Genomic DNA, 25,621 nt, shown 5'->3' with positions numbered 1-25,621 from the left:
ATTGCCAGAACTCAAAGTACACATGGTTCAAAGTTCACAAAAATGTCGCCACTCCCGAAGGAGCGGAATTCCCCGGCTTTTAAAAGATGTCCTGATTGGCCACACCTGGCAACATCAGCAGTGGCCAATCCTGACAAGTGTTCAGTGTTGCAGGTATTTCTTGACATTTTGTGTTATGTGCATTTGTCTAGAAATAATTGTTTAATACAACTATGAATCCATTTAATTAAACTAATGATTGTGAATCAATACTACTAATCTAAGCTTGAATATGTAAGGGTAATGTAAAATAAAGGGGTTCCACACGATTTTCTAGTAGTGAACAATGTACAACAATGTATGACAATGTAAGGTTCCCGGCAGGACCAGGTCTGTCATTGCAGGGGACATCCTGACACCTCGGAAAATCCATGAGAACCAGGAAATGTAATCGGTCTCACAGACTATAATTTATCAAATGGTCGCAAGAACAAAGAACAGGTGATTGACCCCATTATTACCAAATGGTCACGAGAACGAGAAGACTCACTTGCGGGGGTGGCCTTGTGACCCCCCCAAAGTGATCCTCATCGAGGATACCAAAGGGAAGTCACTGCATTCAGTTTCTCCTACACATGCTGCGGTTTTTAAGAACACTGCTACCTGTTTTTTTATCCAGTGCTGTGTGCAACATCTGTTGGGTATGTTGGATTGATTTTCATTCTATCATTCTATCTTGTTTTTGGACAATTAAGGAATTGTATTTACTATCTCTGTAAAGCTGTGAAGATTATGTATCATAATAAATGTAAATATTGATATCTTTAATCTCTAGTCTTGTTATAGAATATTCTGTCAATTAAAGTTGTTGGTTATAGGGGGAACTCTCATATGGCAACAAGCCAGATTTATTTGATCCTATAGCACGTAAGCAGGAATTTTGTGTGAACCATGACAGTTCCTTTCATCCTGGCCCTGGTGTGATCAACCTGTAAATCGGTGCAAATCTGCATGGTAGAAAGTTATTTTATTAATTATACTTGATTTACTAACTGGCCACTGTTTTGCTGTTTTGTGGTGTAATTCAACAGAAGACTCATATGAAAAATCGATTATTTTAGCAAGCTGTGGACCTTGGCAAATGCCACATGGTTTTTCAATTGTCTTTTGTTTAGTGCTGGCTTCTGGGCACTGATTCTACCATGGAGGCCCTTTCGAGACAGAATCCAACAAACTGTTCTGGTTGACACAGGGACTTTAGGTGACCAGTTGTCTTGACCTGGGCTTGTCAAACATGTCTCCAGTCTCTTCAAATCTTTTTGCAACTAATGCAATACAAAAGATTTTAATCCCAGGTTTATATTTTAATCCAGTTTATCTTTCTGGAAAAGCCTAGTGTTAATGGCAGTGTGCTGGAAATGCAAATAGCTATAACCATCTTATTAACGTATTTTTTAAGGAACAATTCCATTTTTTTTGTTGTTTATTAATTGTATTAAATATTAAAGGGTTGCTAAGTGTAGAGTTAGTCATTTATGTGGTTAAGTCCAGAGTGACATATTAAGTGAGGTGGGAAAAAAAACATTTTCCTCAGCCGTACATCTCTAAAAGTTCTGATAACCTTCTTGGCTGTGGGATTGAGACTAGCCATCACTTCATCTGTCATGATCCGGTCTGGAAGGGGTTACTCCGGTTCGGTATCCGATCCGGAGTTTCAAGTTTGTTGTGTGTAATATTCCCTAATCATTTTCACCTGTGTCTAATGTATAAAGCTGCCCTGTTTGTTTCTGTTCGCCGTCGGGTCTTTGTTATGTTACATGTTCACCAGTTACCGGATGTTTCCCCTGTCCTATTCTTCACAAATTACACCGAATTCGTTTAGCGAATTTGTCCTTCTTCCTCATCATCTCGTTTCGTAATCTCTGTTCACCTGCCTCGTCATGCCACCATGGTTGTGACATCATCCAGTCCTCCTAGGGAGGATTTAGTCCTTTGAGAATGCTGCTCCAACACTCTGCTACATGTGCTGGGTCCTGCAATATTTCTTTGTGCACAATTTCAAGCAGGGTTTTCCTCGAATTGTCTTCTGTGACATGTCGTATTATGTCATGTGCCTCCAAGAAATCAAACCACTCTTCTCTCTTGAAAATTGATTTAAAATCTCTCACAGCCTGATCTGCAATCACCTCCTCCTCAGTTGGAAGTATTTTTTTTAGGAATGTTGCAGTTCATCCTCTTTGATTTCCTGGTGAAGACACAGGGCTTGGCCAATGCCACTGGAAAGTACTAAGCCATGTTGTATCATAACACCATCACTTTGGCCACATGTCTGTTCATTTAGGTGCATTTACAGTTGTGCATTTAATAAAAAATGTTTCCCAGTACTCACTCATGGCATCATGTAACACCTCACCATTGTCCTCTCCTTTTTCAGCCATTCAATTTTTGTCATCTTAATTTCCAAGAGCATGTCATCAACACTTAACTTTTTATCCTTAAATGCAGCATTTAGTTTGTTGAATATATTTCCTCTTTGAAATCTTAATCTTATGACTGTATTTCTCTGATAAGGATCTGCTGATGGAGGATGTACTGCAGCAGTATCCAGCGGAACAGTGTCATCCAACACAATGGATGTGAGGTACTTATATACGATTTGGATCTCCTCATCAAGTGAAATGAACAGATGATGGATTTAACCCTTCATCACCATCATCAGACTGAAGATGCAGGTTGAGGATGAGCTTGCTGTTACAGTGTCTGTGGTAAAATCGCTTGTGGCAGCAGTTGTGGTGGGAGTGCTTATGAAGCTACTGTCCTGTAGGTCAATGTCAACCCTTTTGCAGGACACATAAAGCCGTAGTAGCTTAACTTGTCTCAAGTCATAGATCAGTGTCATGGATGAGTCCAGTTCATCTTCAGTGAAGTTCCTTGTTGTAATTGAAATTCACTTAGACTTCCAAGGTTTTTTTTTTTTTTTCTTTTTTGGAAAAACAGATCAATACCAGTTTTCAACAGCTCATTCACAGCAGCATCTCTTGATGCCTTTAGCTGCCTGATGCCACATATTTTTCTCTGATTTGAATAAATGAGTCTTCAACCTCTTCAAATAAGCCAATTTGATAATTACAGTTGCTTTTGTTGGGCTTTTAACTGCATGTTTTTTGAGAGCGATCACCAAAATGACCTCTTTTATTAAAAAAAAAATATATAAAAAATAATCTTATTTGACATTAGACTTTCAGTTGCATTTGCCAGCTGAGGAACTTCTTTCAAGTGCAGTCACGTCTCTTCTGCAATACTGACGAACTGCAATTCTGTCTCCCATTTAGGGAATGTATGTCATAAACTGCTCATCTGACATAACACGCGCCATAGTGGCATAATCCGTTCTTCCACCTCTCCAGCTGCCGCCCCGTTCTTTTTTGTGGGTAAGAAGGACGGGGGACTGCGGACGTACATTGATTACTGGAAACTGAATGCGGTAACCAAGAAAAAAACGGTACCCCCTCTCACTACTCTCACCGCCTTAAAACTCCTGGCAGGGGCCACCATCTTTACCAAGCTGGACCTCCAAAATGAGTATTTGGTAATGCCCTTTAGGCTCTCCAACAGCCCAGCTGCCTTCCAGGCGCTCGACAAGGACGTCCTCAGAGAAAGTGTCGGACCGATTTGTGTTTGTCTACCTAGACGACATCCTAATCTACTTACCTAACCTCTCGACCCACATCTCCCATGTTCTCTTTATTAAATTGGAAAATAGTACCTTCCACACAGCTGAAATTTCCTTCCTGGGTTCCACATCAGCCCCCAAGGAATTGCCATAGATCCCATCAAAACAACCGCAGCAACCGACTGGCCTGTACCCACCATAATTTGTCATCTACAGATTCACAAACCTTTACCGTTGGTTCATCGGTAACTTCAGCAAGGTGTCACGACCCATGACTTCCTTAATGACCAACCAACCCGACTCCACTCGAACCCCCAAGCTCAACTGGCATTCAGCAAACTCAAACAGCTATTCACAATGGCCCCCATCTTATTCCACCCAGACCCCCAACTCCCGTTCGTCGTTGAAGCCGATGCGTCTAGTCTTGGTGTGGGAGTGATGCTATCGCAACGCAATCCCCTAGACCACAAATTGCACCCCTCTGCCTTCTTCTCCCGAAGACTAAACCCAGCGGAGCAGAACTACGACATCGGGAACAAGGAACTCCTGGCCATAAAATTGGCTCTGGAGGAGTGGCGCCATTGGCTGGAGGGGGCAGTCCACCCATTTTTAGAACTGACGGACCACGAGAATCTGGCATACCTCCAAAACGCCCAACGCCTCAACCCCCAGCAAGCACGGTGGGCCTTGTTCTTCACGTTGTTCACCCTACATCCCCAGCACCAAAAAAGCTGGCCAAACCGTCGACGTCGTGCGCAGCAGGTGCAGCAGTTTGGACCCCCAGTGGCCCTCCTCTCTGACTGGCCCCCAGTTCGACCCCCCAGTTCATTGCCAGGTTCTGGCGTCACTTCTGGTGTCGGTCAGTCTGTTGTCAGGGTACCTCCCCCAATCCAATGGCCAGAGCAAGAGGGTCAACCAGGAATTGGAGACCTAAGTTTGCTACTGCTCGGCCCCACCCACCTCCTGGTCCCAACACCTCCTCTTGGCAGAGCTCGCACGGAACAACAACAACAACAACATTTATTTCTTATATAGCCCAAAATCACATACAGTATGTCTCAATGGGCTTTTACAGGCCCTACAGTTGACACCCCCACGCTTGACCCTTCTGCACACAAAGAAAAACTCCACAGAAAAAAACTCTAGGAGAGAGAAAAAAAGAAAGGAAGAAACCTTGGGAAGGAGTGATACAGAGAGGGACCCCCTTCCAGGGTAGAGTGAGCCTGCAAATGGTGTCAGTGCAGGGCTGGTGATGATTTGTACAATATAATAATAAGTCCTACAGCTGTAGGGTTGGAGAAGTCCAGAATGTAGTCCAGTGTCATGGTCTAGATTACGTGTCCATAATGATGCTACCTTGAAGATCCCTGAAGATCCCTGAAGCTGTAGTTGTAATGGTGGTGGTGGCTGTGGTGACCCTCTGGTTTGTTTCATGCTATGTCCTCATTTAGCAGTTGTCAGGAACCAGGATTTATCTGCTGGTCTCTTCACTGGAGTCTGCCAGTAGTCTGGGCACCTGATTCCATGTCTCGGAGAAAACAAACAGAAGCAGCGGCAGATGGTGGCACTGTACGACCGATACTGAAATATGTGGTAATAGTGGTGTTTAATAGTGGTGATGCTACAGTGGCCCGGTGCCCTAACTAGGACAGCCTAACTAGGGTGAATTTAACTTTGTCTGTGTCTGTGTCTAACAGGGGGACTCTGTGATGAACTGGACTTTATAATTGACACTGTGTGAAAGTGAAGGGAAATGGGTGTCTAGGACTTTAACAAAAAGCCAGAGAAAACAGATTTAAACACTTACACTGTGTCTGAGTCCCATACACCGACAGGCAAGCCGTTCCACAACTGCGGAGCTCTATAGGAGAAGGAACCAGCACTGTTCCTCGGCTTTGGAGCATTCCCCCTTCAAAGTGGTCAACGGCCTCAGACCCACATGGTTCCCCACGCCCACAGTCGAGTGACTGGTTCTGGCAGTCAACAGCTGACTCCGCCAACTCCACACGGTTTGGTCCCAAGTCCACTGGGTCCTCAACCGAACCTCCGAGCACATGAAGCGACAGGCGGACTTACGCCGTCAACCGGCCCTCGTGTGCCATACCGGAGATAGGGTTTGGGTCTCCACCCGAGGCTCACCCATGTCCTCCAGCCCCCGAAAGCTGGGACCAGCCCCCGAAAGCATTGGTCCTTTCCGAGTGACCCAACGCATCAACCCAGTGGCATATCAGGTGGCTATCCCACGCACTATGCGCGTCAGCCAGGTCTTCCACGTTTCTCACCTCATCCTCTTGCAATCCCTCACCTCATCCTCTTGCAATCCCTCACCTCATCCTCTTGCTCACTCATCCTCTTTGCAATCCCAGGTGACCCCACGGAGACGCTGCCCGCTCTTTGTTGAATTTATTCCCAGAGACGCTAGCCTTCTTTACCCACGCCCAATTGATTATAACTTGTAACCACGACCTTCGCCTGTCCCTGACCTCGAGCTTTGCTTGCCCCTTTTGTTACTGGCCAAGCACCGCTGGTCCACCTCCCCAGCTCGTCCAGTGTCCTCACCCAGTACGACAACTTGTCCCCTCGCTCCAAGCATGCCTCCAAGCATGGCACATACACATAAACTGAAGTATATAACAAGTTAAAAAGATAAAAGTTCTACCTTCCAAGTTAAATAGTTAAAACCTGTTGCCTTCAGATCTAATTGCAATGCATTGCAGCAAGGCTGTTATCATGACAGGTGCCCGGGGAGCAGTGTGTGGGGACGGTACTTTGCTCAATGGCACCTTGGTGGCTCGCTTCCTTAACCACTGGGCCACTACTGCCCCATTACAGGAATGCATTATCAACGTGCTAAGTACTGTAAAAGATCTTCTGAAGTAAAGTGTGCACACAACAGAATGTGTAAATCGCCCTTGGTGAGCAGTGGGCAGACAGATTTTTTTTCTACCCCCCAGCAATTTTTTTTTCTACCGCTTTTTACCCTGAATATTTTTTCTGCTACATGACCCTTAGGGGGCTCCACAAAAACATTTACATTTAAATCATTATTTATTTACTTTATTTTTATTCGTTTGTTTATGTTTGTTGTTGATTTCTTATATTTTCTTTGTTAATAATGTTTGATTGTTTACAGTGTACACAGTATAAAGGAAAAAAGACTTTGAGAATCCTCCCAAGTGACCGAACTACATTTCCCACAATCCACCGCAGTACCACGCGCCTGACCGAACAGTCATGCGGATGGAAATAGAAAACGCTGCGTCCGTCGGAGCTTCACAAGAAAGTTGTAATAAAGATGCATGACGGGGATGGGAGTGAGGCCGAGGCGAGCAGGAACTTGCGGGTTGTGGCGGCCCAGTCCGTCGATGTTGCCGAACTGGACGCGGCAAAGGAGCAGATCTCCAAATTATGCGGCTACTTGAACAAACTCGCGGGCAAGGGGCCGCTGAGGGGCTTCAAGACCCGTTGGTTCGTCTACGACGCGAGAAAGTGTTACCTATATTACTTCAAAAGTCCGCAGGATACGCTGCCCCTCGGATACATCGAGATCGGAGACGCCTGCTTCAGCTACGATGTGGAGGGAGAGGAGGGTCAGTTCGAGATCCGCACGGCAGGGAAGGAGTTTTTACTCAAGGTGGGCTGTCAGTGATCCGTCTCTACATACACACACGTTTTCCTTCCACTGTTCTCTCACTCGTTCCGTTCTGCCATGTGTTGAAACGCCAAAACACTGGTCGATACCCAATTAACCAGTTCTTGGGTTGGACTTCTTCTGTAGAAATGGATATTAAACACATTCACAACCACCTTGTAAAGCTCTCTGTTCACATATCTGTATTTGGTTCACATTTGATTGCTTGTGCATTGATGTTTTTTTTTTAATCCATGGCATGCCATACATTGTACTGGTTTATTGTAAATATTATGGATTTTCTGTAAACCTGCATGCAGTAAACTGCGAATTCGGATAATCTGTCATATTTGCAGTTTTGTTGTTTTGCCCCTGACCTGTGACCCAAATTCCCCATAGTGAGCCTATAGCATGCAGAGTTTTGACAAATTTCACTGCAGATCAAGCGTACATGCATTATTGGAATTATTATTTCTGAGTCTTCTGTGAATACAGGGAAACTGCACAGTTATGATGATTTTGCAATATTGCTGGTTCTGTTCCACTTGGTATAATTTTTGGGGCATTTTTAAGCATTAAACGGTTTAATGAAGGGCCTGCTGACTCTTTTAAGATTGCATCAGTGCTTGTCTGTTCAAATTGTTTAAGCAAATCCCTTCCACCTTTAAATGTCCACTGTAAAACAGATCTTCCTCTGTACTGGAGCAGGTGTTTGGCTGGGTTAGTGCAGGACACTGAAAGTCACACAAACCAGCTGCAAGATGGAAGTGAGAGTACGGCAAGCACAGTTGCTGTTGCTAAAAGTGAACCTTAATGTATTCTTATTTACTGGGGTGTGTTTCAGAGGAAGTGAAAAAACATTAGGCTCCATCCATGTTTAATGGGAAATGAGCAAGAAGCTTCATCTTTAAATTCTGAGTCAGTGATGGTATCTTGTGTAAGGCCACGTCATAAAATTGTTGGGTGGGGGGATAAGACCAGAGATTACCCAGTTTCACTCAGCATGGGTGGGAACTTAAAGATGCTTTGAGCACAGTGTTCTAATTTGTAATGTGTATATGTGTTGCAAATGCTCTGGCTTTTTTAAAATGTGGATTCCGTATTTTAATTTGTTAAGACAATGGCCATATTTTCACCAATTCTACTTGTCAGGCCCCCAACAAACAGGTGATGCTGTACTGGCTGCAGCAGCTTCAGCAGAAGCGCTGGGAGTTCAATAAGACAAGGGGGTTTGGGATCCTGGACAGCTGGAGCTCTCCCACCCCACTTCACCCCCATACTGGCCTAGTGGCAAAAGATGCAGGTACACAGTGTTTGGTGGTGTGTGTGTGTGTGTGTATATATACATTTTTTGCAGCTGTGGGTTATACTGGGTTATAATCGCCAGCACCCTTTGGGTCATTATAACATGGTCCTTAAGATTTTAAGACTGTGGCTGTGAGTGAACGAAAGTAAATGTAGAATCTCAATTTACCTCTGCAGACACCAGTTCTTTTGTGAGATTAGATTAGTTTAGTCTCTATACATTATGAGGTTACGTGGTGGAGATTTAATGAGCTTTTGCACGCCAGAGGAATATCTCTTCTGCAATTTATTGGGAATTTAGTATAATGAGATTGTATTGTGCAGTAAGTCTGATGCAATGAAGTTTTCCAAAAGGTTCTCCTAGTCAGACACCGGTCAGGCCTAAATCTGCTGCTTTCTCTTTTTGCCTCAGATACCTTTCTTTTGGAGAAATCCAATGATAGCATGGAAACAGTCCGTAGTCAATTTGCTGTAACAGAAACAGAGACCAAAGGCCTGGTGGGCATTCAGTCTGCACGGAATCCCACTCCAAGCCCAACTGCAGCCCTCAATTCCCTCCGGAACTGGGGCACGGAGCTGAGGTATGAACAGTGCCAACTGATCTCCACTTCCGCATAGAACTAGATAAACCAGTGCAGCCGAGCCCCTGGGGAGTTCCCCTTGTGGAGTTTTGGTGAAGTTTTCTCTTTCATTTTGAAAACAGAGTGTTGGAGTCAGAGTGTAAGGCCTTGCTGACAGCTGCAGATGGATTTGCAAAGCAAACAAAATTATCCCAGCATGATTTTACTGCATATACTGGGAAAAATGCTAAGACACTTTGCTAAGACACTAAAACATATGAAATAAAGAAATTAACATTTACAGCATTTACAGCAGCAAATTAATGGCAAAACTAATGAAAAATCTGAATTCCAAAAGGTCTGTTATCTCCTGGTTACCATTGGGTGTTTTTAGACAATGTCTTTCATGTTTATAATACCATTTAATCTCAAGTCTTTATTATGCTGTAACTACAAGGTAGAAGAGGAATGAAACCTTCACCTTTTCAAAACATTTTCATTTACCATACATTATCAAAGACACTTATTTCACTGCAATGGATTTGAAATGTCATCAAAGCTGCTACAGAGGCTAAATGTTTGTTGAAAATTTTTAGAAAAACCTGCTTGGTGTTGAAACCAACAATTTACTGACTATTTGCACGATTTTTTTTTCTTCAGAATTGTGTATCTTTTATATATTTTTTTATTTTTAATCACCTCACAACAGAAACTCTGTGTCTCACCTTCGGCGTGGAGGTGAGAACCGGCGGAGTGTGTTTTACACTGGCAGTGCTGAGGTGTGGGAGATAGTAGACCCCTCGTCAAAGGACTATCCCGAGCAAAAGCCACACACAGACAGCCAGCGGCGCGAGAGCCCCTCCCACATCCACAGAAGTGAGTTTTTTCGCATGCCCACTGGACTTCTATTTTACGAAACTGGGCGAAATGGCTTGAAATGTTTTTCAATATTTCATTTGTCACTTAGACTCCATTGGATCTGCCTTCTCATTTGACCTTGCCTGGAACACCTCTCTCCAAAAGCGCCCCTTCTTGCGGGACAAGCTGAGCCGCAGTGCAGAGACGTCGCCAGTGGCATGCAACGGAAGCAAGACCTCCAAGTTGCAGCTGCGCCTCCACAACCAGCAGGAGGAGCTTAGCAAGATGCAGGAGGAGCAGGTGCAGCTCAAAGAAGAGTTGGCCAGCCAGAAGGTATTCAAGAATTTGTCGACCTTTCATCAGAGTCTAAGCAGATTGTTGAAAAAAACTGATTGGCTTAGTTGTTTTCTCACTCTCTGCCCTGCTCTTGGGGATGTTCTGATCTGAGCTCAGTTTTTTCCAGAGTACAGAAACAAGCCCAGGCAGGTTTGGATTGGTTATGTGTCCTTAAGTAGTGTGGTAGTAGCCTAGTGGGTAACACACTCCCAGAAGACCCAGGTTCAAGTCCCACTTACTACCATTAAGCAAGACACTTAACCCCACTTACTACCATTAAGCAAGACACTTAACCTTAAGTGGCTCCCTGTAATTACTGATTGTAAGTCGCTCTGGATAAGGGCGTCTGATAAATGCTGTAAATGTAAATGTTAAAAATATTGTCACAGTCTCAATATTGATCATAAATATTGATCAATATTGATTCTAAATTTCATGTTACATCATGTTATAGGTAGTTATGGTAATTATAGTTAAACCACATTTATAGAGCAGAGAATGTATGGCAGTGATGAATTATGATAATGTTGTCATCGTTGTCTTCCTCCACTTATCCAGGTCCGGATCACTGGGGCAGCCCAGACTGTAGGGAGTCTCAGACAGCCCTCTCCCCAGCCACCTCCAACAGGACCCCAAGGCGTTCCCAGACCACACTGGAGATAATTTCTCCAGGGTGTCCTGGGTCGACCCGGGGGCCTCCTGCCAGCAGGACATGCTCTAAACACTGTCCTGACCAGATGCCCAAACCACCTCAACTGGCTCCTCTAGATGTGGAGGGACTCAGGGACTCTGAGTCTCTCCCAAATGTCTGAGCTCCTCATCCTATTTCTAAGGCTGCGCCGGGCCACCCTACGGACAAGGTACCATCCCAACACACAGGGAGCAGTGTGTTGGGATGGTACCTTGATCAAGGGGATCTCAGTGGCGCCTTGGCAGTTCGGGATTTGAAACTGTAACCATTATATAAGCTATACCACCTATATGGAAATATCTCCCATGTGTCCCAGTGGGAGTGACTAAATGGCTTGGGACATAAATTCAGTTTAGTGGCTTATTCAAATGTTGATTTGATATTAACTGAAATCAGCCAAATACTTAAGCCCCAGGCAGGTTGAATTGAACTAATAGACCTGGACAGTCATCTGGGGGAGAAATGTTGACCCGGCATACTTGTGTCATGGGAGGAGAGATTAACAGCGGAATGAAAAGACCCTCAGTCTCTGCAGAGCGGTTAAATTGTCCACTCAGAGTGCTGTGCTATCAGCTCCACATTAGTTATTATTAATAGTGTGTGTGTTGGTGTCGGTGTGTGTGTGTGAATATTTCGAACAATGAGATGTCCTACATTTCTCAGGTCATTCTGTTGACTCACCACATCATATTTAAATCTAATCACCACATGTTTTGCACAGTACTGTGAAAATGATTTAGGAAGTTGTGTAAAAATGCTGTAAACTAAGACTGCTTGCAGAGCCACAAAATGCATGATTATTGTATATTGGGTTTTGTGGTCTACTCATCATTGTTTTGTCCATTTTATTTTGGGGGTCCAGAACAGCGGATGTCTAGCAGCATGATAGGTAGGAGGATGTGAGCTGTTGCTTGTGTTTAGCATGTTTTAAAGTGTGTGTGTGCATGTGTTGTGCAGTGAAACCATGACCTTGTGGGACTACTACTCTTTTCTGCTTGCAACAAAGAAAAGGTGATCCCTCTAAATAAATACAGTGGGCTAAAAAAAGTATTTTGCTGTCCAAATTGTCCCACTTCTTAAAAGATGAGAGGTCTGTAATTTTCATCATGGGTGATATGCTGATAAGTCTGAGTCTAATTGTGATGTCCTCCATTTCCTTTTTGCTCCTTGCAGCACCCTATAATTGCTACATCTTTTTCTTAATACAGATCAGTCGTCCCATCCCTTTTGCAGAAAATCAGCCCCAAAGCATAATGTTTCCACCCCATGCTTCACAGTAGGTTTAGTGCTCTTGGGAACTCCAAACACAAGTTCTATTTTAGTTTCATCTGACCTTATGACATTCTCTTAATTCTGCTCTGGATCATTAGATGGGCCTGCAGGGTTTTAATCCACGTAACACACTAGTGTTACTAATAGTAACCTTTGTTACTGTGGTTCCAGCATTCTTCAGGTCATTGACCAGTCCCCCCCCCCCATGTAGTTCTGGTTTGTTTCCTCATTGTTCTCAAGATCAAGTTTGCACCCAACAAGGTGAGATCTTCATGGATCCCTAGGTCGAGGCAGATTGTACATGATGTAATTGCTCCAACAGTTGATCTCTTCTTAACAAGCTGATTGGCATGTCTCAGTCTTGTGCAGGTGTACAATAATGTCCTTTGGCTCTCTGACAGTTTGAAGGTGTTTACAGGTGTCTTTTATACAGATAACTAATTCAAACAGCCGTCATTAATACAGGCAAAGAGTGAAGGATAGTTGAGCCTGTTAATGAAGTGACAGGGCTGTAAAAGACAGAATTCTTGCTTGTTTTTAGGTGCTAAATAGTAATTTGCACAATTTATATAAATAGTAATCTGCACCATTATATAAAGAAATTCCACACAAACCATACGATATGATTTTACATTCTGTCTCTAACAGTTGATGTGTACCTGTGATCAAAATTACAGACCTCTTTTTAAGTGCGACAACTTGCTCAAGCATTTGGCCCACTGTATCAATAACTACCACAACAATAATGATGTGCTGTGCTGTAACACTTTCCTTTTAATGGGATGTAAAAAAAGGTGTGTATAAAAAGTCTGGATGACCAACCAGCCACCAGCATACACACAGTCATGTTGTGACAAACAGCAAAGTCTATGTGACATGGGAAACTTAATCAGAAAAAAATTATATATTGTAAATAATTGTAGTAAACATTATTGTCGTTATAGTGTTTATTTTTTGTGTAATTATGTCTCATGGCCTGGCAGTATAAAGCTGCCCGAATTGAGCATTTCAGTTTGTTGTTTGGGGTTTTAAATAATGGAACTAAACTGCAGTCTTTAGTTGTTTTTGGCAGCCTGTCTTAATTTTAGTTTTAGTCTATTCTTTGGGTCAAGCTGTCATTTTAGTTTTTGTTAGTCATTGTCACGTCCATACTTATTTTAGTCTAGTCAAGTTTAGATCTGAGCATTTTCCTCTTATTTTTATCCATGACTATTTTAATCAATGAAAATTGTATTTTTAGGATCTTTTTTTAGTAATTCAGTTATATTTAAACATGTCAGTATACTACAATTACCTAGTAGGGGTGTAGAAATAATAATCGTATAATCGATGCAGACATGGATTCTGCATCGATGCAGTACAGAACATAATCAATTATAATGATGTTGCTTGGTGATTTTCTGGCAGCAGCATAAAAATTCTCGTTAAAAGCTGTGCTGGTAGTGACTGTGGCTGGCTGATCTGAGGACAGCGCCGCTCCGGATAGTTCCATTACATTACACGTAACAAACATTACTGCTTAAATAAATAATAAAGGCACCACAGGAGCTTGGACCAGTCTGCTCTGTCCCTCTGCATGGTCTATCTGCAGCAGTACCAGGGCAGACAACTAACTCCACCCACAGCATAGTGATGTGTGCATTTAAAGGAGAACTACCAATATATACAACTTTAACAAGGTCAGTGTGGACTGAACACTAACAACTTTTCTGGCCATTGTAGCAAATCAAAGTGTCCACACAGGTGAGACCTCTTGTATTTGAAAACATTATGTGACAATGTAGAAAATGTATGGGATGCATCGATATCGAGGCATTTATAAATGTAATTGTGAGACTAGTGAAGTTTCACATCTCTGCTACCTAGGTAGAATGGACAAAAACAACATTTTCTCTTAGTAAAACAGGAAACATTATATTGGCACAGGAAACAGAAATACTGTAAAAACAAAATACAGGATTTAACTAATGGAAATAACATCTCTTCTCATTTTTAAAAATAATGAGACATTTTAGTTTAGTTTTGTATATTTAGTATATTTTGCAAACCATATTTAGTCTTGTTTTTATTAGTCAATATTACATGATATATTTCATTATTATTATCGTCACATAACCAGCATTTACGTCTCGTCTCATTTTCATTATGTCATAAAGATTTGTTGATTTTTAGTCAAAACAACATATTTATGCAAAAATGTTGTTGACTAAAATAACACTACAGCAGTCACACATTTTCTGGGAAATAACATGGTTCATTTCATTATGTTTTTTTGTAATCTTATGCACTTCGGAATAGATTCGCCTTTTAGTATAGGTCCCCTATTATGAAACTTTCACTTTGTGAGCTTATTTATCATTAATACAAGTTTCCCTAGCCTGTCTATGGTCGTGTAGTGGCTAGAAATGGTGATGGTGTAAAGCGTGCTTTGGCCATTCTTCTTCACTGTTTAGAGAGTGGCAGCTCAGATGTGGAATTTGTCCCATAATGTCATTATAAGTGGAAAGGTTACCTCCTGTTTCTCATGCTTTGTCTGCCTAGAGAATTTCCCTCCTCTCTCCTAAAAAAAACTTGAGTGATTGTCAGTTGCTTGGTGACAAATAAACAAATAACAACAAAGAAATTCATTTAAAGTTATTGAATAAGATTTTTTTTATAATTTAAAATGCATTAATAAATATAGTGAATGATTCCAAATTGTTTCATGTAAATACTGATTTTAAAATACAAGCCACAAATGCTACATTTCTTGCCTGGACCAGTTAGACTCTCTAGCTGAAGGGGCGGGGCCAAGAGGTGCAGACTCGGCGCAGCCACCAGCTCCCCTTTGTTGCTCCAGACTCCTGACAGCACAGAGCTTAGAGACCAAGAGACAAATTATTCTTAATCATTTACTTTAAATTTCCTTTTTGTGCAACCCGGTGCCTGAAGAAGGTGCTCATTGCACCGAAACGTCACACGTTTGGGCTTGCTTTTCACTGTGCACTTTAGGGCTGCAACTAACGATTATTTTAGAATCGATTAATCTGTCGATTGTTTTTTTTTTTTTTTATTAATCATAGAATCGGATAAACAAGAAAAGCATTCATTTCCAACCCTTTATTCTAAATCAGAACCAAAATCTTTAGAAAGTGCACAAACATGTTGCTCCTTGAGCTGTTATAATAATAATAAAATAAAAACGGACTAACACAAAAACATACACATGTATGCTTTAGGGCTGCAACTAACGATTATTTTAATAATCGATTAATCTGTCGATTATTTTTATCAATCGGATAAAAAAGAAAAAGAAAAGCATTCATTTCCAACCCTTTATTCAAAAACAGAACCAAAATCTTTAGAAAGTGCACAAACATGTTGCTCCTTGAGCTGTTATAATAATAATAAAATAAAATAAAAATTGACTAACACAAAAAACATACACATGTATGCTTTACATCTGCCAAATAAAGACTTTTTTTTTTTTTTTAAATAAAGTGCCACCTGAGCTGCAAGAACGATAAATAATTTATTAAAAAAATAAAGAACAATACAAATCAGAAAATTTAACAGGATTTGTTTGAATGTCAGAACTTGTTCTCTACACTACACTGCAGATGCACACACTCGCAGACGCACACACTCACAAACTCACACTGAGACACACACACACACACTGCAAAAAATGCTTTTCTAACATAGTAGTTTTGTCCTGTTTTTTAAGCATCACTTAATTTTCTCATGCCAATTTTCTTGTCTAGTAATCTTGATTTAAGATTTTTTAGATATTTGGACTGGAAACGAGACAAAATTACTAGGTAAGAAAAGCTTTTTTACAGTGTATCTATACATGACAACAGATTGAAAAATGAATGGTCCAAAAAGGCTATTGAATAAAAACAAGTCTTTAGTCTTTTAATGCAAAGTTACTATAGCACCCCTGCTTTACTACTGTTATTAACAAGCTAACGCTAACTTGTCATGCTTGTCAAGCTGGATGACGGGTAAACATTTACAGCATTTATCAGACGCCCTTATCCAGAGCGACAATCAGTAGTTACAGGGACAGTCCCCCCTGGAGCAACTTAGGGTTAAGTGTCTTGCTCAGGGACACAATAGGCGAGTGTGTTACTCATTAGGCTACTACCACCCTCCGTCGTCCACGCGGAGAAGCAGAGAACAGTCCGAACGCTGTTTCATTCCCCCCTCCACACCTGTAGGTGGTGCTGTAAGTCCCCGTCTAGTTCTCCTCCGCGGTGAGTTAAACACCAGCACCAGGGACATTACATTCCTCACTTCAAAACGGAAAAAGTAGGATTCTGCAGCGACTTACCCTGCTGCTGAACTCCCTTCTTCCTCCTCAAACACTCCAACATGTTTGCATTTCAGGTGCTGGATCATTGCCGTGGTGCTCCCGTGCTGTGCCATGTCGCTTTTGCGTATTTTCGCGCAGATTTCTCTGCCTCCGCCATGTATCTGTCCTCTACCTCTGCTCGTTTTTTTTTGTTGTTGCTCCGCGTTGTCTATGATGTGCCAAACTCGGCATCTGTGCGCGAGAGACACCGAGTGTGTTCACTCCGCTCCGCGCTCAAATAGTTTTTTTTTTTAATAATCAAATGTCTCCGCATCGCGCGACATAACGAATCGATTAGGAAATTCGTTGCCAACTCTTTTAGTAATCGATTTTTATCGATTTAATCGATTCGTTGTTGCAGCCCTAGTGCACTTTATTTTATTTTGCTTTTATTGTTGATTTTTTGCAGTTGCTTGGTGAATGGATGTAAAAATGAGCACAAATGTTTTTTGTTTGTTTTTTCTCCTCTCTTCCCTCAGTAATGTGAGACTCAGATTTTTTTTTTTTTCTGGAAAAATGCAGACACGACTTCCTGTCTGCACCAAACATTTGCATGAATGACCCCTCAACTTTTATAGGCCACTCTCCCCCTCGTACCACCTTTCTCCTCACTGAAACAGTGTGTCCTGTGGAAATCTCATTGTGGGACTGGCTCAAAGTGGCTGTAATTCTGCACCACTGCTGAATTTTGGAAAGAGACTTTAGATACCGATATAAAAGCACAAAAATAGACCTTTGAATATTTATGTTTGCTCTACTTCTTTACTGATAGTTCTGACTATTAGCAATTTGACTGAACTAATCAACTCTATTGTGTTAAGAGATATTAAACTGGTTTAACTGCCATGTTTTGCCTGATCCTGTCATGATGTTTTGAGTGATACCGTCACAGTTTTAATGACCTCAGCATGGTGACACTGAGCCCAGCCGAGCTGTCTGAGCTCCAGCCTGTTTTTTCCACCCAGTCTGTAGCATCTGGAGTCTGAACCTGTGCTTCCATCTTCCTCCTCAGGAACTGGTCAGGCTGCTCCAGCAGACACTGCGAAGCTCCCAGTGTGAGCGGTGGATGCAGACCAGTCCCGGGGCGCTGCAGGGTGTGTCTTGGCAGGTTCAAGTCCAAGCTGAGACTGAAAAGGAGACCATTCTTCAGGAAAAGGACAAGCATATTCATGAGCTCTGTGGTCACATAGAGAGACTGGCCCTGGAGAAGGACAACCTTCAGCAGGAACTCAAGTCCCTCAAGGTCACAGTTGGCAACATGAATGAGAAGCTGGGTATGCTGATGGAGACCATCCAGGCCAAGGACGAGGTCATCATCAAGCTGTCCCAAGAGGCAGCGGACGGAGTCTGCCAGGGTCCGGACTGCAGCTCCCCAACATACAACAAAGATCAGCAGGAGCTCAGCCATCTCAGGGTATGAATCAATGTATCAGTAAAATATTCACTCATTATGATCCAGCAGAAGAATTTGTCTGTGTGTATATTTTCTCATTTCAGTCAGAATTGATAGATGGTGTACTTTTACACAGGGTTTAGAACAACATACCTTGTGGGGAGAATAACACCCCGTCCTGATGTGTGTTCTTATTGGTGTGTAACACACTGCTGCCATGTTCTGCTGTAGGACAGCCTGCAGGGCTACAAAATCCAAAACAATTTCCTCAACAAAGAGATCCTGGATCTAACAGTCTTACGGAGAAATGCAGAGACCAGAGAGAAGGACCTGGAGACAAAGGTACTTCTGTATGCCATTTTCTGTGCCATTGTGGTGTGTGTGTGTGTGGATGTGGATGTGTGAATATCTATGCTAGTGTGTTGCAGCACTTTTGACCTTGTTGGACATTCAATTTCCTCTCACACAACAGCTGTGGTCGCTGATATTTTACTGATACTGGCTGTACAAGCTGTGTTTATGTGTGTGTGTGTAAAACACACAGCAGGAAATCAGGCAGTAACTGAAAAAAAACAGCAGTCGACTCATTGGTTCATCTGCCTTAAAAAAAAGGAAAGGGCCAACAACAGAAAAATTGCTGGATGTAGTGCTTCTTTGTGACTTGGAGGATCTTGTACAAATGTTATTTGTGCGTATTATGCTGTATGAAGATTACATCTCATCAGCCATGTTACCAAAATGGAGTCTGTTGGTGTATAATTATTTCTGACACCAAGGTGTTTAAAAGGGTGAAGCCCATATGGATGATTGACAGCTCTCACACACCTTACTTCCTTGTTCTGGACATTCTGTCAATATGTCACTTTCACAAGGGTAGTCCATGGTCATTTCTGTCCTCTATGTGCCAGTCAGTGGGCATAACAAAATCATCTCTGAACTACGTCCACTAGCAAACCAACCATGCGTCATTGTCATTGTTGAAAATTCTAATGGCATTCTAATGGCCAGACTAGCGAGTGTCACATTAGTCAACACATCCCACCAGCTACATTTGATATAGCATTGCAAAAAATATCCCCCCATTGTGTTGGTGCATGCTGAAGCCAATTCTGGTGTAACATTTGGTGTAACACAGTGCCAACATTTCCATACTTCCAATATCATACACACACAATAAAATAAAAAAATAAAAGTTTTTAAAACCACCAGCATTTTTCCATATTTTGTAGTTCTGTGAATGTACATTATTCCTGTGTTACATAATCTTGCACAAACCTGTATTACATAACCTGTAGCAATTATTCCAGCTTGCAGTTCCTAATAAAAAGGAACTTGTGTGGAGGACCTACCAGTTTTTCCTGTGTTTCCATTATTACATCTATCTTTTGTGTTTTTTCTTTGGGTCTTATGTGGCACAGTGTACCGCTCTCGAGGCAAAACTGTGCCAGGTGGAGAGTAAGTACCTGGTGCTGCTGCAGGAGGTTAAGACCCCTGTGTGTTCCTCTGAGGAGAACCCAGCCAGTGAGATGATCTGTAGACTGCTAGAGGACGCTCTGGAGGTGGAGAGCAGTGACCAGCAGGAGCAAACCTACCTTAAACCCCACCCAGTCAGGTATCCAGACACATCCACATGTCCCTACAAGAAAGACCCTACAACACTCCCCAATAGACCCCAACCGCAGACAAGTCTATTCTCAGACATGACCTTTCACACAAACATTTCACAATAAAGTTTTATATAATCTTTTTTTATCTGTAAAACACACAATTTGTCAACCCTCACCCTTTCAGGTAAAACCTTTGAAGCCAAACACAAAACACTCATTGCAACATAATGTTGGAGCCATAATGTAAAATTATTCTTTTCAAGAACTGGCCAAGAATTGCCTATAATGCAAAAGTTATGTAACACTACATTCATTACAACAGCACACAACACCATGCTGCTCAGAGGAGTGACAACCGTTCACATTTCACTTACATTGAAGATGCCCATAACAGCTAAACTGTGACACCTACACCATTGCAACCACTCTTTATGTACATGGTCTTATTTCTGCAATCTTAGTATTATTGGCACAATATATGTGATTCTGGTGCAGTTTCTAGTAAATCTGCTCAACTTATTGTACAAAATAAAGTTAAGACCTTAACTAAAAGGCATCAATTTAATGAAATTACTGATTTAGTTATGATTTTTTAAAGTATGTGTTTAATTGTTGAAAAGGCCAAACTATGCTAGATTAATTCATTTTCTTTTATTAGGACTATTAACACAACTTTGCCTAGTCGCATGACTGTTTCATGCAGATTTGCCATCAAACCACCCAGCCCTAATTACACCGTAAAATCTACAATCTATAATATATGTTGCAGTTGTGCTTTTATGGCCTCTGTAGGACAAAATGTGAATTGCAAATAAAAAGACAAATCAAGTATTGAAATTATTGTCATACCCACACCTTAGTGAGCAGTGGGAAGTCTTACATGCTAAGCCACCACGATAACTTGCCATGGCCACTGCTGTCTATTTTTCTTCATATAATCTCTTGTAATAATCTTGTTTTTTATCCCACAGATCTCATTTAAACATTTTAGAAATATATATTAGACATATATGCATACAGATGCAGTCTTCTTAACCAAAATTAACAGCTAATCCCTCACTAATAGAAGTTAATGAAATTTATTTTGTCCCATCCATTTTCTTTGCTCTTGCAGTGAGTATGACATCTATGGTTTTAAGACTCTCCCGGAGGAGGAGGATGAGGAGGAGAAGATAGTTGCTATGGTTCGTGCCTTGAACCTGAAATCGCTCTCCTTGACTGATCAAGAAGTGTCTGTGGGTGTCAAGTGGGAGAACTTCCTGGCCAGTACCATGAACCGTGAGATGGTCCCCTGCCCAGAACTGAAGTCCCTGGTGCGCAGCGGCGTGCCTCACGTCCACCGCTCCAAAGTCTGGCGCTATTGCGTGGCCTTTCATGTGCGCAAATACCGTGACTGCCTGGCTGACGATTATTACAAGGGTCTTCTGAGCCTGGCACGTGAGAAGCAGAACCCTGCCTCCAAGCAGATCGAGCTGGACCTGCTGCGTACCCTACCCAACAACAAGCACTACTCCTCCCCATCCTCCGACGGCATCCAGAAGCTTCGCAACGTTCTACTGGCCTTCTCCTGGCGGAACCCTGACATTGGCTACTGCCAGGGCCTTAACAGGTACTGCTGGAACCACCACAGACAATTACAGATTACTTCAAGGTGTTTGTTAGAGCCAGGGTGGTGGCCTAGTGTGTTTCACAATGACAATCACTTCACTAACTTTTTCTTTTAAATAGATCTTTAATATGAACACACATGAGCAAAAGCAGCTTTTTCTTTTAGAGTTCAAGATTTTCTTCCTGATTTTATGTGACTCACTGGTTGACTTCTCACCTAGGCTTGCAGCCATTGCTCTCTTGTACCTGGAGGAAGAGGATGCGTTTTGGTGTCTCACAGCTATTGTGGAGGTCTTCATGCCACGTGACTATTACACCAAGACCCTCCTGGGCTCACAGGTACAGTCAGCTTATAGATTTTTTTTTAGCAGGTCTAGTTGAAGATTGCAGGAACAGTCCCTTGTCTGTGCCAGGGTGGGTGTCAAAAGCATGTGACAGCATCAGCTGCTTATGTCTCAGCCACAGTGTTTACAGCCGCGTTCCTCCAATGCTGCTTGCAGAGGTGGAGTCACAGTCTGAGTCACTTTTGCTGGGCCCGACCCAGACTCACTTCCTGATTGACACACCCTTACTGAACCCGTTAAGCTACTGCACGGATTCTGAGAGCAACCACGTCAAATCATATTTATGTATATGATGAAGGATTTTTTTCCTTTTGTTCTCACATTGGATTTGCATAAATACTTAGTTTAAGAATTTGAGACCTTCGAAGTCTGCATAATGGATTTACACATTTTCAATATTGGGTTTTAATATCTGTATGAATTCTCTCTTCCAGGTGGACCAACGTGTGTTTAAGGACCTGATGAGTGAGAAGCTTCCCAGGTTGCACAATCACTTTGAGCAGTATAAGGTGGACTTCTCTCTCATCACTTTCAACTGGTTTCTGGTGGTGTTTGTGGACAGTGTGGTCAGCGAAATCCTCTTCAAGATCTGGGATTCTTTTCTCTATGAAGGGCCAAAGGTAGTTATCAAACACCCTAGACTCATTTAATCAGTTTACCAGTTTGTTCACAAAGCTTTTTGTTAGGAAGTAAAGTTCTGGGATTTTCATCTATGACAATTACATGTGCAATAATTCAGGATGATGTTTCCAGTTTCCTTTTGTTTCTGCGTTCCTGCCATATCAGGTATGGAGATTGTAGAGCTCACTGCTGTTTTGTATCTCGGCTTCTGCAGATCATTTTTCGCTTCGCTCTCGCTCTTTTCAAGTGCAAAGAAGAAGAGTTTCTGAAACTTCAGGACTCCATGGCTATTTTTAAATACCTCCGCTACTTCACACAGACAGTTTTGGATGTGAGGTACACGTGACCCTTTCTACTCATAATTAATAAATTATATTGACATCAGGCTTTGTAATTAATATACAGTTAATATTAATTAAAGTTTATATACAGTTATATACAGTTTAACAGGCATTTTTCTATGATGATGATTTTCTATGTAATTTTCTGTAAACCATATCAATTGCCAAACCAGTTCTCTTCAAAACAATCACACAAATAGAATAATGCTTTTTCTTCCATTGTCCCAAACTGCATCACCTTAACTTACTAAATAAACAGACTAATAATTTCTATGCTTTTTATGTGTTATAGTGGTAAGTGTGAAATGAAAAATGCATTTTATAAAATACTGTGAACTGTAATATTTGAATTGCAATTCTTTTGTGTATTGTGTTTTAAAAACAATTTCCACCTGTGGTTACACATTGTACTTTAAATGGTTTGAATTTTGGGAATAAAAGTCAACAGCTGACATTTCAGTTTTCTTTCTAACCTTGCAGGAAGCTGATGAACATTGCATTTGTAGACATGAACCCCTTCCCAATGAGACAGATCCAGAACAAGCGCATGTTCCACCTGGAGAAGGTTCGTCTGGAGCTGACTGAGCTGGAGGCCATCCGCCAGACCTTCCTGCGGGATCGAGAGATCTCCAGACCTGACAGCCGTACACACTTCAGCGATGACGAGGAGGACAACTAAGCCACCGCCAATCCAGGCTCCTGTCTTCATTGCTCAGTGTTAAACTCTACCTTTTTTCAGCTGGAAGACTCTAATGCTTGACGTGTCTTATCCTGTCACCCAATCATGCCCTGTCTGTTGATGGACCAAAGAAGAACATGCAAAAAGACAGTATTTGTGCCAAACCGTAATGTCTGAGACTTATTGTGATTATGTTTTCACTAGGGGTGCACAATTCATTTTGATTTTCATTCCTGGGCTCATGATTTGATTCAAAACCAATTCTTGATTCAAGACATCTATCATTTTTAGTTATCAACAACAGCGTACGGACGCAGGTCTTTGGAAATAAAACAGTTTTTTTTTCTTTGCTCATTCAGAGTTGGTTTGAAGTTTACAACATCCATACAGTGTGCTTTGGTCTTCTTTCACTTTCTTCTTGCTCAAATGCTGCTTCTGAGCAGAAATCTGAGCAGAAATCAGCATTGCACCATGTATAGGATTGGTAAACTTCCATCTGAAAAATAATTAATTTCACCTCATTAAAAAATGGGAAATACGAATCGATTTTGAATTGGTAGAGATAGAATCATTATTTTATTTTATTCTGCACACCCCTAGTTTCCATAGAATCCCTTTTAGCCACGCCTTCAGCTAATGAAGAGAATTTTTCTCCGGGAAAACAAAATAAGTAAGGTAAAATCATCCCTGCTCTTGCACCCTCTGAATCTGCTGGTAGGGAATGTCCTCTCTAATGGAACTTGCAGACCTTTCAGTGTTATGCCAATGGCTTCAGTAAGAACACGCTGCTTTGGTTTACTTTCAGAGTGCTTCATCATGTCATAAGCCTGTCACTTCTCACCATGGGAAGTCTGAAAAAAAAAAAAAAAAAAAAAGGTTATGAAACCCACACCAGGTCTTCCCATTTTAGCTGAGTCTTCAAAATTCATATATTTTTTAATGAATACAAATGAAAATTTTAGAATCGCCAGACAGGTATTGTTTTTAAGCCAGTGCTAAATCCCACATAAACAGTAAAGGCCACATTCTTTAGGGAATTAATAAAATATGTTTATTGCACTATTATGTAACCTTTAATTTTTAGCTACGCCTGTATATTGTCTCCTTTTCTGACTTGTAAAGTACATTTCAATCTCATTAATATGTGCCTTAGAAGTATATTGTCTGGATTTTTTTTATTGGTTATCCCATGCTGTGTTAATGTTTTTCACCATGTTAAATCATGTATGAATGCCTATACTATTTTGCTTGATTGCTTTTCCTTTTCTCACGTGGATGTGTACTCATCTTCAGTGGCACAGATCCGAAACATGAAGTTAAATTGCTGACCAGTTGTGTGAAACTGTGATGTTTGGACCATTTGTGCTTTGAGAGCTGGCCTCTCGAGCAAGACTATTGTACGGCATGAAGTTTTTCACAAAAAATATCCCATTGAACGTTGCTGTCATTGTAGAGTATGCTGCTTTACAGGAGTTCCATGAATCACATCCTTCCATTGTTCATTTGTTTTATGTATTATAAAATGTAATTATGGTAGCAGGTAATGTAACATGTAAGGATTATTTCACCTGCTTTACACCTTGGTCTAAATGAATAAGCTACTGGGGGAAATTAATTTGTTCATCAGTAAAATGTACTGCACAAATCTGTTTTATCTGCTTTTTCTTGAGCATGTTTAAAAAAGAGAAAGGCAGAAAAAAATATCATATGAATGTTTCTTTTTCACGTGTAATCACTATGTATTATGTTTTGTATCAGTCACCTCATTATTCAATAAATATTATTACTTTGACTTTGCATTCTGTTCTTGATCCTATACTTGGCTTTTCCCCTTCCTCATATTTTTAATGCAATAACATTTTCAAATGTTCCAAGACTCATGTGTTACAATCTGATATATGTACATACCTTTTCACTGACCTTCTTTCAGCTTGTCTACTATGTCAACATCTCTTTATTAATGAGCCGGCGTGAGACATTTATGGGAGTGATTGACAGTACACAAAGAACAAGAAGACCCAAACAAAGCAGCGCAGGACATCAGCGATGTACCGATTACACGAAGCCGAATGTTGTGCAAGAGTCACCAGTTGCAAAAGTGTGTGTGTGTGTGTGTGTGTGTGTGTGATGGTACAGATAATCTTTATCAATATATGACTGCAAGGGAACACAGTATTAAGACTCAGATCCATATAGTAAACCTTGTCAATTTTTATCTTGCAGTATGAAAATTATTTTAAAATGAGAAGCAGAAGAAAACGAATATGATCACTTCGTCCTGCAGGTGGCAACATTGCCTTCAAACAGCCGCAACAATATTCCTTTAACCTTGTATTTTACTTAGCAGAAGCAGACGTTGCTTTTTTTTTGCAGGAGGGTCAACTGTG

At 41.4% G+C, this 25,621-nt stretch overlaps 1 protein-coding gene across 1 annotated transcript; it reads left to right on the top strand.

Annotated features, from left to right (window-relative positions):
• Positions 1-6,883: 6,883 nt before the first annotated feature.
• On the top strand, positions 6,884-24,143 carry tbc1d2b (TBC1 domain family, member 2B). The gene is made up of 13 exons (XM_028958670.1): positions 6,884-7,286; positions 8,436-8,586; positions 9,001-9,169; positions 9,858-10,024; positions 10,116-10,339; positions 17,654-18,055; positions 18,266-18,376; positions 19,453-19,646; positions 20,756-21,250; positions 21,471-21,588; positions 22,028-22,213; positions 22,429-22,550; positions 23,036-24,143. Exons 1-13 carry the CDS (start codon positions 6,948-6,950, stop codon positions 23,232-23,234), a joined length of 2,877 nt encoding a protein of 958 aa, XP_028814503.1. The 5' UTR covers positions 6,884-6,947; the 3' UTR covers positions 23,235-24,143.
• Positions 24,144-25,621: the final 1,478 nt, after the last annotated feature.

Source organism: Denticeps clupeoides, chromosome 17 (assembly GCF_900700375.1).
Source record: "Denticeps clupeoides chromosome 17, fDenClu1.1, whole genome shotgun sequence".
Lineage (NCBI taxonomy): Eukaryota > Metazoa > Chordata > Actinopteri > Clupeiformes > Denticipitidae > Denticeps > Denticeps clupeoides.
This window is presented reverse-complemented; position numbering and strand designations above follow the sequence as displayed.

Excerpts from the sequence above, each read along its gene's own strand:
- tbc1d2b (XM_028958670.1), top strand. The coding sequence starts at position 6,948 with ATGCATGACGGGGATGGGAGTGAGGCCGAGGCGAGCAGGAACTTGCGG. Across the intron at positions 8,587-9,000 it reads CCTAGTGGCAAAAGATGCAG|ATACCTTTCTTTTGGAGAAA; the intron begins GTACACAGTGTT and ends TTTTTGCCTCAG. Across the intron at positions 21,251-21,470 it reads TACTGCCAGGGCCTTAACAG|GCTTGCAGCCATTGCTCTCT; the intron begins GTACTGCTGGAA and ends CTTCTCACCTAG.